General features: G+C 38.9%; 1 protein-coding gene across 3 annotated transcripts in view; it reads right to left on the bottom strand.

Annotated features, from left to right (window-relative positions):
• Nucleotides 1–12,401, bottom strand: part of PAM (peptidylglycine alpha-amidating monooxygenase) — a 69,818-nt gene that overhangs the window by 42,614 nt on the left and 14,803 nt on the right. For all 3 annotated transcript variants that reach the window (XM_026044065.1, XM_026044066.1, XM_026044067.1), the window contains exons 5-6: nt 5,267–5,352; nt 3,515–3,598 (exon numbers count right to left, since the gene is read on the bottom strand). In XM_026044065.1, coding sequence (XP_025899850.1) covers nt 3,515–3,598; nt 5,267–5,352 — 170 coding nt within the window. The remainder of the gene's footprint in view (nt 1–3,514; nt 3,599–5,266; nt 5,353–12,401) is intronic.

Here is a 12,401-nt window from a genome sequence, read left to right as displayed (position 1 = left end):
ACAAACACGAATATCCAAAATGGCAAATATGCAGACTGAATTAAATCAAGGCCCACTAATGTCAAACCTTCTTGTTACCAGAGAAGCCCCCTGTACCCAGGGTTCAAATAACGCTAATACTCAAATGCCACCTTACAACTCACAGTTTCAGGAATAAGAGACAACTCCCAGGAGGGTAGCTTGTTAAACCCAAAGGAAAAAAAAACATAATTGAAAAGAAAAACAAACAAAAAAAACAGGTGTATCTGTTTTTCAGATAATGTTGGCAACACCAGACCTGTGAGGAATGACAACAGGAAAAAGTAAATTTATTTGCAGCTAGGAAACGTGTGGGTTAGGGGAAGGGCAAACAACAGCCCAAGACGAGCAGATACAGAGAGAGCCCCCAGAGGCTGCTCCATGCAGCAGCAGCTGCTGTAGGCAGAGCATCCATTTACATACATATAAAATGACAGCATTTAAATACTTTTCTTTGAGAAAAAGTAAAGACATCGCCACAGACATGTTCATTTTACCTAGCTCTGACTACTTTTAATTACTTCAGTCCTTCAGAACGGATTAAGATGTTGGCATGGCAGGGTAGGAACATCATTAATCTTTACTGTAAGAAGGGAAGAAAGAACCTCTAGTGATTTAAAGAAGATATGTATTTTTAAAATCAGATCTCAAGCCAATTATACTGAAGAATAAACCACAAATTGGATGACAACTGCACTGCATATCCCTACAGGCCAGACTTAAAGCTGTTTGGGTGCAGTTATAGGCCTTAAAATGCCTAGATTTACTTCAGATTGAATCTGAGCCTCAAAATACCTGTGAGTATATAAAAAAGGAGACAGTCACCTGACCTACTTTTTACTCCTAACATAATTGTACCAGGTGATATTTCAAAATGTGTATTTTAGACTGGACATAATTGACTTGATTTTGATATTTGAGCACTGTATATACATTTAAGTGTGAAAACACTTAAATCTGGCTAAAGAGGGAAGGAAAGGCAACCAAAATTAGTTTGATAATTGGTTAATTAACAATTGAAAATTACTTCAGATACTTTCTCCTATGACCTTTTTTTTCCCCCCAAACTGTTAGGAAGTAGAATCAGATGCTAACACACAAATCATTGCTACTTCAAGCCAAATGCTTTGTATTTGCAATGACTTTAAAGGTTGCAAATTCCACTCCGGAAACACGGCTTCCCAATCCTTGATGTCCTGCTGCAAGCTTACTGTTTTTCAGCATTTCAGCACCTCTAAATCACAACAACTATGTGCACTTGCACACAAAGCCCAACAATTATACACTTGCACTCTGAAAAGCCCCAGTTATCAGCTGGCATCTCAGCAGAGATAAAGAAAGAATCTTTTAGATCATTCCTGAAGTTTAAAAGCATCTCTAAGGTTCGGTGTTAAATAGCTTTCAATATGGCAATTAAAGTTTCAGAGATTTGTATTTTTACCTACTCAGACTTTTTTTTCCTAGTCAGAAAAAAGTAGAAATGGATTATTCTCATAAAATGATAAAGAAGCTAAATCAGTTTTTTTTTTTTTTTTCATTTTAAAAATAAAAGGTACGATTGCCAACTTAAAGAGGTGCCAAAATAAAAGAATGAGACAGATGCCCTCTTTTAAGTATGGAAATAATACATGACAATATTATCTCCAAAATTACAGCCTTCTTATCAGTCCACACACCTTTCTAAACTCTCATCATTATCTTCTCTCGTTTTTCCCCCTAAAGAAAGTCTAAAAGAAAGCCTAAAAGAAAGTCAAGAGGGCAATGCTATAAAATTCTTAAATTTTTATTTTTTAGCTTATTAAATGTAGCTCCTCTTATGGGAATAAGTTTGGGTTGAGAGTTTGGGGGGTTTTGTTTGTTTTACACTAGCAAATTAATGTTTTTAATTAATTTCATAGTTTGTTTTAAACTAGGAAATTAATCAAATTAATGAACAAAGACTTTGCTAACATTTCCCCAACTAATAAGCAACAGAAGTTATTCAATCTCTCTATTTTCATCTGTACACACACAAATTGTACTTAAGAGCCAAGATTACCTCACCGCCCCCAAGCAATAACGAAGAGCACGCTCTTGCCTAATACTTTCTCATTAGAGGTTAGCAGCTTTAATGCTAAGTTATTACAGGCAAGTGAAGAGTCTTAGGGCTGCATTAGTGCTCTGACCTGTCTCCAGCCCAGCTGTGCACAGGCACCACTGCCACTTGCGTGGTTCTGGTTAGGACATACCACATTTCAAAAGAAACCTTACCTTCAACATTAAGCAAAGCTATACTAGTAAGGATAGTAGGACACGGTTACCAAAACCTAGGCAAGTTTTGCCCAAACTTGCAAGAGGTGGGCAAGAAAAGAGGTGGTGTGGCCCCAAGATGCTTGGGTATTGAAGAGCTCAGTACAATCCGTCCATCTTTTACCACAGCACTGGCTTTACTGTGGAATTACTCGTGGGTGTTCACAGTGTATATTCTTTCCATTTCCACTTTGTGAACTAGCTTCCATCAGCACTGACCAGGTATGTTTTTTTTCCCTAATACTACTACAGTTAAGGTTGGTTTCTTGCTATGCACATTTTGAAGGAAAACAAATAAACAAATAAACAAATAAAAAACCCAACAACTAAAATTCTTGCTAATTCTTGCTGTTGCTTATTATTTTACTTTTCCTTTCTTCTTCTTCTTCTAAGCCCAAGATTTTCTTTCATTTATTATTCAAATCCATGAGGATCTCCACATTCTTGTTTCAGCTCTATGCACTAATGTATTATAGCGGAGTTCAGTAAGGCTGATGATGCAGGATTCCTCCTTTTCCATGCAACAGGGGTGATAAAGCAAAGACATCATGTGGCAAGAGATTCACAAGAGCAAAAAATAAAAAATATCACACATTTTAAAAGGTGCCAGAATAAGGGAAGTTAATCTTTGTACATACCTCTGCCTTAATGAAAACCACACACTCATTGACAGCAATGGACATATTGCCATGCTGAAAGGAATACATTTCATCTTGTTTTAAGATGGCAAAAGATACCATCTCCAATAGTTACAATTTTTACCACTCCAGATACAGAAACCATAATTGACTGGCAAATATATCTTATCTTTCTCACCAGGTATTCAAGTAAGAGGGATTAAGAGTGTTCATGCGTATTTTCTTTTTTTACTCAACTTGAAATAAAACACAGTGTTCTACAGAGGAAAAAGAAAAAAAAAAGGCAGCACCATCCTCATCTTAAGATTAATAACGTGTCTCTTTATTAGGTCAAGTCATACGTCATAGATTTTTTGAGGAAAAAAAAAATCCTTGTTCACCTTCAGACATTTAAAAGATAAAGCAAGGTTACAAAAATGTCAAGCCAATATATTAACTCGATTACAAGTAAATCTAGTGATCTTTATCTTTGCCAAGAAAATTTATTTCTTTAGATAACAAACATTTTTTTGATGCTCTGAATTTCTGTATCTGATATAACCTACAGAATGAAGCTCCAAAATACATACCTTTGAATGCACTGATATCACCATAGTGCACCTGCAGCACAAAGTATTTGCTCCCTGTTTCTCCTCCAACTCGGAATCCAACACCTTAAGAGAAGAAAAACTCATTAAGATTTCAGAAATAATAAAATGTAAAATGGTTTGTCACTGCTGACAGTACCTAAAAATACTGAATACCGCAGTGTCTTACAGTGAAAAGGTAGAAATGTTCCCGAAATATCACCCAGAACACGCTACCCTGAAAGCTAGAGAAAACCACCAGCGTACGTGCTCAAACACACTAAGGTAGGTCTCCAAGTTAACTAGTACTGAATAATTACTCAGACTCCTGCTTTAAGCAAGGAGCTCGTTCCAAGAGCTGAAGGCAGAAACACAGATTTGACACAACTATTGAGGGGAAGGCAAAATAAATAAATCAAAAATTAAAAAAAAATTGGCCACCCCACTCAGCTTTGGTAGAATTTCATTTTTTATATTACTATCCTCCTTGGAAGAGACAGTATTAAAACTGACCTAAGAACACACCAAGAATGAAGAAACTAAAATTTGCACTACACAGTTCACTTCCATTCCCAAGTATTTTAGTCTAGAAAAAAAACTTGTGGAAGTTATGAAACTATGTCAGGTATTTTAAACAGAAGTAACAGTAAAGACAGAAAAAGAATTTGAAATAATGAACACAGGCTGCATCACAAAAACAAAATTTTCTATACTGATTCTATATTAAATACACATAGAATCAGAAAAAAAAGCAATTTCTGCTTATTCAGACAGTGAATCCCCCTAGATTAAAAACTGCCAATGGTAAAACCTACTTGTAAAGGTGACCGCAGAAGTAATAGTGTTATAAAATAACCCTCTATGGGCATCTTGGAGACAAGAAAATTACTACTCGCTGGAATTTAACACCAGAGTAAATACCAGGCCTCCAGAGAGTCCACGCAATATTTTTTTTTTCCTTTCAGACTGCACGCTGATAACCAAACCAAATATCATCATTGCTGATAAATATATAAATGCACAGTGCACTGCTTCGGGTTATGAAAACTGGTAGTAAAAATGCAAAGAAAAAAAACTCCAGGTATTTTCAAACTGAGGCTTTTTAGAGGGTAGATATCCCCAGTACTCTTGGGAGTTTGTTAGAAAGAACCGCTTCTCACTGTCTTTCAGAAGTGCCATTCTTACTAGCCTAGGAAATTTTGACTATGTGCAGGAAAAATATTCACTTCTATACAAATGTATGTATGAATATGCCATCCAACTGCAACAAAACATTATGAAATGAAAAATACGTTAAATTATCCAATATATTAAGACCACAGAAAATACCAATGTTTAGAGGAAAATTTTTATGTGCTTTCCTAAACATATGAAAATATATTAACAGCTTCAGAGGCAGGCTATAAACTGTGCCACTGAATGATGTGTAAATAGTGCACTTTTAGTAACACACTGCGGAAAAATCCAAGATTAACACTATATATAAATCAAGCATTATACTATGCTCTCCTTCAGCCTTTTTTTCCCCTCTACTGAAGCCCATAATGTTACAGCAAACAGCATGCCAAAGAAAACCTCCAAAATATATTATCTAGCACAATGCATTCACAGCTTAGGAAGTTACAGTTTACCCAGCAGCAACTAAGAGATAATAAAACACTACAGGGGATTCCTAGTGATGCCAAATGATTATTTCCACGTCTTCTTCTCCCTTGTGCCCCCACATTCGAGCATTTCACATAGAGAGCACAATACCTCTGGGCAACCGGGTGGGAGGAGCGTTTCTTGCCCACGCGTACAAAATGTTCGATTTGTCTTTGCACGTTCCTTCATCACAGTCCCTAAAAACAGGAAGAAGGAAAACAAAAGGGTATATGATTATTTCTCTCCATTCTGAAATCTGCAAATGCCAGGTGAATGACATACCAATAAATAAATAAATAAATAAATAAGGTATATGAAGATGTTTTTGGAGGTATTTGGTTTAAACACAATTCTCCTAATTTAGGACATATTCCTTGCTGTCACTAGGTCCTCTATCTTAATCTTTTTTTTTTTTTTTCATTCACTCCTTCTCTTTCATTTTCATCTCTTTCTTTCATTTCACTGCACTGTTTTTAATTATTTCTTCTACTTATGAAAAACAAGGCATCTGCAGACCTCAGAGAGGTCACAGCCACCTACTATAACCATGAGCTCTGTAGCTGTTGTCCCCAGCCTCTGCAGCTGGAAAGCTGCAGGTGACATCGAGGACAGAGGAGGCACTCCAGAGCTGAGGCCACTGAGCAGACACACAAGCAGGACAAGCGGTCACAGTCCTCCCAGATGAGTTTGCTTGGAGTTCTTCTGCGTTTGTTTTAAAGGTCCCTACAGAGCTGAATGGATAAAGGGTGACTAGAAAGCCCCATGCCAAACAAATGGTCTGTGATGAAAAGCAGTGGGTAAGGGTTTCCCAAGGGCTACCAAGCCTTGGAGACCAGTACTGCTGCTGAACCCACAAGACCTAATAAAGTGTGTGTGGTGGGGGGGACCCCTGTAAAGGTGACTGACACCCAGTAGCACTGAGAGCACCTTGGGTGACTTGGACCACAGCCAAGGGGGTGGGCTGCGCTCTGCGGATACGGGATTATACAGAAGGCTGAGGGGGCCAGGGACTCCAGGGGTCTTTTCAAACGCCTACCTAAAAGCCACCACCGTGTCAGCGTGACCCTTCCCTTGCAAGCAAACGGTTGGGTTTGACCTCCCTATAGTTGCTTCCCTTGGGAAAATGGCTTTATTTTTGTTCATTGGGAAAAGGATGAAACTTTGACACTTCCTCTTACCTAATTTTGCTTACAACATCTAATTTTGCTTGCCCATCTTGCTCATTCCTCCTTCTACCCCCCCCACCCAAAGAAAAAAAAAAAAAAACCCAAAACCAAAAAACCTGCTTTCTGGACAAAACTTATTTCAGTATAAGTAAAATGTTTTGTGCTTACGGATTCATATAGCTGCAGGTAAAACTCAGCCATCTTCAACTGCTACTGTCTAAACAACACAAGAGGTTTTAGGAAACTATCCTAGTATTAGGAGGCAGAGGCCAGAAGCATGCTGGAGAGAGTGGTTAGGAGCAACAGCAGCAGAAACCAAAATCACTGCCTTTACTGTCATCACAACATACCAGGCCTGCAAGCCTTCATTTACACCATGGTATTTGTTAAGACTTGAGGGAAGACCTTCTATTGCATTGGTTAGGTTAAAAAAAAAAAAAAAAATTTAAAGTACGTTGCTCTGAATTCTGTCTTTTTTCTGAAATACTAGTAGTGAAGAAAGCTAAAATACACACACTGCTTAATGTTTTTTTAACAAAAACCCCTACTCATTTAGGCATTAGTGCTGACCTTGAACATATATTTAAAATAAGCATACATTATATAATTATACTAATAATTATAATTTTTATTGTTGATTTTTGGGGTAATATCTATAGGTGATTTTTCATTATGGGGGTTGTGGTAGAAGTGCTCACTGGCTGTTCCTCCCAGCTCCTCTCTTCTGCTTCCCTCTAGGCTCTTTCCAGCTCCCCTGAAGGCAACACAGGCATTCTCCTCAGCCTTGGTAGGCCAAGGAGCCGCTGGAGTTTTCATGACACTGCGGTTCTGACTCATGACCTAGACCGAAGGCAAAATGTTCCATCATGTCTGTGACATAGCTCTTTTACTGTACTTCTAGGGCTGCCAATACCTAACTAAGACTTTGAAGTTTAGGAAATACATGTCTGGACTAAACCACATGTCAGTGTGCTAATGCAGCACACTGAAACTCGCTGCTTGTGCTCTAAATACTCAGACACCCATGTTTTCAAAGAGAAATGACAGCCAGAAAGGGCACATTTTATGCTCCTGGAAGAAGGGAGCTTAAGTTTTGCCAATTCAAGTGGTGTTACCTGCAAAAACTTGTGCAGTCCATCTTGCAGCACCTCCTCTTCTGCTTCCCCACAGCCTATTCTTGATATCTACCCAATCATGACATTTGAATGACCTTAGCTGCAGCAATTATATTTGAATATTAATATAGAAATAGGAGAGATCAAGGGAAAAATATATATGAAATTTGCGTGGAAATAAAACAGTGTTTAAAACCAAATATATCTGCATTAAGAATTTCTTTTTTGCATTTCTTTCTCTATTACACTCCTCTTCATTGATTCTAACCAAAACTGCAAAAAGAGATATTATAAATGGTTATAAATATGTCCTCTTCCTCTTGAGAACTGCTCTGCTACAGCAGTGCTACAAAGCTTGAAATGAAAATGAGATCAGTTTAACGGACTTCTTTAAATCTAAAAGTTGCTTTAATAGCAATTTTTAAAAAGTGAGACGCTTGAGGATACTATTGACATTTGAGCAGACATCTTTAGCAAAGATGCTTGGAAGGACCTGAGAAACCCGGGAAGAGTAGATCTGTGCGGCAGGGACTGCGGGAACGCACTCTGTTCTCCGAGCCCAACGGCAGGGACAATCCTGCCACACCGACAGCGGAGGGAAGCTGCACCGGGCAGCACGGAGCTTCAGCTCCCCGCTCCCTCGTAGGGCAGTCTTGTTCCCTGCTTCACATCCCCCGCGACCCTCGCTGGAATGAGCGATGGCGCAACTTCCAAGCCAAAGCTTCCAAAATCATGCCCTGCTTCCAAGGGAATTAGTTGTTTTGACGGAGGACTTAGTCGGTGGTAACCTATGGCCTCTTTTGGCTGGAGAGCTGGTTAAAATTAGGTGTCCTGATCTCACTAAAGGCTCTGTCTAGAAATCATCTGAAATGGGGAATTCATTTCATGGGCTGTTTTGATGCTGCATGACACTTGTCCTGCTAAGAAAGCCAAGAAGTTCCATGAAGTTGTCCAATCTTTCCTGTCTTCCCCCCTTCTCAAAAAAGTATATTCTGGATGACCTATGGAGAACTTATCAGAACTTTCTATTAAACATATCTGACATACATACTTTGGCTTCAGCACGGTTTATCAGCTTAGACAAAACTGCATATGATAGTGGCTGAACTGTTTCTAGGGTCAATTACCATCAAGAAACAGAAGTGGCTCCAGGATTAATTTTTTCCCTTCCCATTGAGAAAAATCTGAGCAAATCAGCCCCTTGTTTCTGGGGAAAGCTCTTTGAGCCTCTGCTGCTTCCGCATTAGGCCCAGCTACATTCACACAGTAGATGGGCACACATCCCTTCAGCTGGGACGTTCAGGTGGAAGTCATCTCAGCAGCTTCCCAAAGGGAAGAGAGCTGCATGGGACATGTCATTCTGTGTGGAGACAACTCATGTCCATCTCACAGCCTTCTGGAAGGCCAAATAGCATAAAGTTACCAGAAAAGGACTGTGGAGAGGCCACCGTTTGAGTTCAGCTCTACCATGACCACCAGAAATTAAACAACAGCTACATGCTGGGTTGTCCATGTCAATAGTAAGGGAAGGATCCCTGCTAAACAAGCCTTGCAATGTTCTCAATATGTCAGTTCTCAGGCACTGATTTTTTTTTTTCTCCCAGTATATGGAAGAGTAAGCAAGATCAGCATTATTAGTCACGAGGAAAGAAAATATTAGCAAAGAACAAATCAACAAAACAGAAACCAAAAAACATATACAGTAATACAGTCAAGAGATTAACATAATTGTTTACAACAGCTAGAAACTAAAGCTAGTAAATTTAAGCTAGCAAGAAAACACTCATTTTTAAAGGTAATTACAATTACTCTCTGAACCAGTTTAAAGGTGCAACAGATGCTCCACATCTGAAAGTCTGAGTGTATCTATATATACACACACACACACACAATATTAACTACATGTATACACACAAAAAAAAACCCTTAAGACATTTACATAAGTGTGCCTGAATATGCACATGTGCACGTGTGTCAAACAGGCATAAATTCAGGAAATCTGAAAAGCCTGCTTTTATACAGACCAGATGTGATGATCCTTCTAGCCTTACAGATGGCTATGGGCAAAGCAAGACGAACTGCTGCAATCTGTTGCAGGAAAGGATATAGGAAATGGTGAGGCTCTGGATGAAGTGTTTGCATGCTGAGAATATAAGGCTTACAGAAAAAAAATATTTAATTGAAACTGGCACATAAATCATGAAGATCAGATTTCAATCTGACATTAATGAAGAGAATCCAGAGTCTCCATCTGATGGGCAGGTGTCCATGGGAATCACCACCCAGAAACAAAGCTCCATTAGCTGCCACACTGCAAGCAGCATCACTGGCAAGTTCCCTCCTGGGTGATTGTTCTCACCTAGGAAGAAGGACGTAGGAAAAAGGTCCCGGAATCCAAATCAAGCCTAGAATTCAAGTCTGATCCAGCTTGGCAGAACTTATGATTTTCAAGCTATTGACCTACCTCTTCACATCTAAAAGCCTCACATCAGAGGCTCTGAGATGACAGGTCCACTGACACATTGCTCGAGTTGCCATCCCTAGGCCAAAAAGGCCTCCCAAAAACCTACCAAGGCTGTGAGACTCGTACCCTGTAAGGAGCTTGCAGCTCTTCCTCTCAGTGCTGCAGAGACCCCCAATCATGACTTTTGAGGCATGGTTAAAGAATATTTCCTTAGCTTCATACCTTTTAATTTTCTTTATTTTGGTGTGAAAAATACATTATACTATCCGACTAAATTCCATTTCCAGTTATCTTACTGGTAAATATTTAACAGATAAATTCAGATTACCAAGCTGCACAAGAAAACCTGTCTTAAACCTGCTCCACAGATCAAATTCAGCTAGTGAAGCTTTCGGCAGCGTCAGCAGAGCCTCCTAACAGGCTGGGTCCCCAGAACGGCTTCAAGACCAGTGGCTTCTCCCACTGGCTCCTCAGGGCTCTGGCTCCTCCTGGGCAGTTCAGCTGCACGCGGGGCTCCCTCACAGCTGCAGAGTTTTGAAAAGCAACAAATCTACCAAACCATCTGCTCTGCACAGCTTCATTCAGCTTACTTTTAGCTCATTTTCCATCTGGACACCTGAGAGATGATTCCCCATGCACAGAAAAGGGCAAGCTACAGAGAAAATATTAGGCCTCTGGTCTAAAGCCACCCCTGGCAACCACCCTCTACTAAACTGAAGGATAATAAAGATAAGGAAAAAATGAGGAATAAACAGGACCTCTTGCTCAAAAAAATAGCCTAGGAGATATACAAGATGGAATGGGTGAATAAAGTCCCAAACAGACACAACACTTCTAAAGGGTCCAGACATGAAGTGGCTTTTGGCCGCTTTTGCCAAAGTGGCATTTGAAGGATGAAACAAAAAAAAATTCAATAAAACCTCCCTGATTTTTTTTGTTTTTAAGTTAACTGCTTGACAATGTTTTATCCCTGTGCTATTCCAGGTTTCATTTCACATCCATGTGCATTGATGTGGATTTGCCTTTACCAGAATTCCCTAGAATTTGGATTATGAAGTGTCTCTTGAAACTTTTATGACTGAACAGACTCCAAGGTACAGGTTGTCCTCAGTAGAAGATTCTTAACTGCAAGAACTGAATCACATTCACTCCCTAGCAGTCTTTATACCTTTTCCCAGGCTATAAAGTCTTTTATATAAAATATTTCCCAAGCATGACTCAAAGGAGGAGATATAGTTTTCCCATTAAAAAAAGCAAGCAAAACAAAACACTTGCTATAAACTTCTTTAAAATCATGAATATCCAAATAGCACTACTTGGATTCAGATTACTTAATACTTATTTGATGTAATTTCATCTAGATATTATAACTACCTTATCTGCCAATAGATAAGAGATGCTGAAATGGTCTAATAGTTTTGGAAATAGGAACATCTCTTTTCCTCAAAGCTTCTCTTTTTTCAGAAGTTGAGTATATTTGTCCCTCACTCAGCATAATAGATTTTCCATATACATATACATACACATATATATATATATATTTATATCCGATTAGAGGAGCTACAGCTGCATTACAGTTAACTAGCAACTTGACCTAGAATAAACAAGCACAAAGCTGCCAAGCGAGCATCACGGTAATTTCGGTGAGGGGGAAAGAAGACATATCCTGTTTTCCCACTCTCACAGATAGCTTAATTTCCTCAATAGTTGCACAGACAGCTCCTCATTATACACTTTGCAAGAGCAGATCATTAATTTGGGCTTCTTGATATGAATCAGAAGTCTAGATTTCTCGGTATTCAGTAGTACCGAGCCACAGCAGCTCTCTGAATTTCAGTGCTTTGAGCTAGAAATAGTATTCAGCAGGTTTACAAAAAGGGCGCTTCAAATTCTAGGCCACGTCAAATATTTGGACTGTCTCCATTTTGGATTATTATGGCAGGGATGTGCATATTTAAACCTTCTTCAAGAAGGTTTCTTTGAGTTAGTCAGGCATCAAGAAGGAGCAAACAAACATCTTCCCTTCCTTACAGGCGGCTCAGTTAAACATAAATAAATCTGTGTTGCAAAGCAACAGTCAAATATATCACAGCCTTAAAATGCAACACTTGCATACACCAACATACCTTCATAAATGTGTTTTCTTTGGTCTTCTGTTCTGAAAATGGTCATTTTTATTTCCCTTCCTTTCCCCCCCACTCCTCCACTTGCAAAATACTACTTCATTCCTGAGTTCATGCTAATTTGTTACAGAACACAGAATACAGACATGTTCTCTGGACATAATTTGGAAAGAGTATGCTAACCACTGTGCTGAGAAAGACCATCCAAGTTACTCCAACCGTGATATTTAAGACATATTGCTGAAGTATTTTTAGCTACAATTCTTAAAGCTTTCAGTAAAATTATCAAAACAGAAGCGTGGGAAGACTACAATGTCACACATTTCTTCCCTTCTTCCTTCACATTTTTTTTTATGCTTAAGAAAAAAAAAAGTGATA

Source organism: Nothoprocta perdicaria, unplaced genomic scaffold (assembly GCF_003342845.1).
Source record: "Nothoprocta perdicaria isolate Ctin4 unplaced genomic scaffold, notPer1 scaffold_35, whole genome shotgun sequence".
Lineage (NCBI taxonomy): Eukaryota > Metazoa > Chordata > Aves > Tinamiformes > Tinamidae > Nothoprocta > Nothoprocta perdicaria.
The sequence above is the reverse complement of the archived record's forward strand: the minus strand, read 5'-3'. Positions and strand labels throughout refer to the sequence as shown.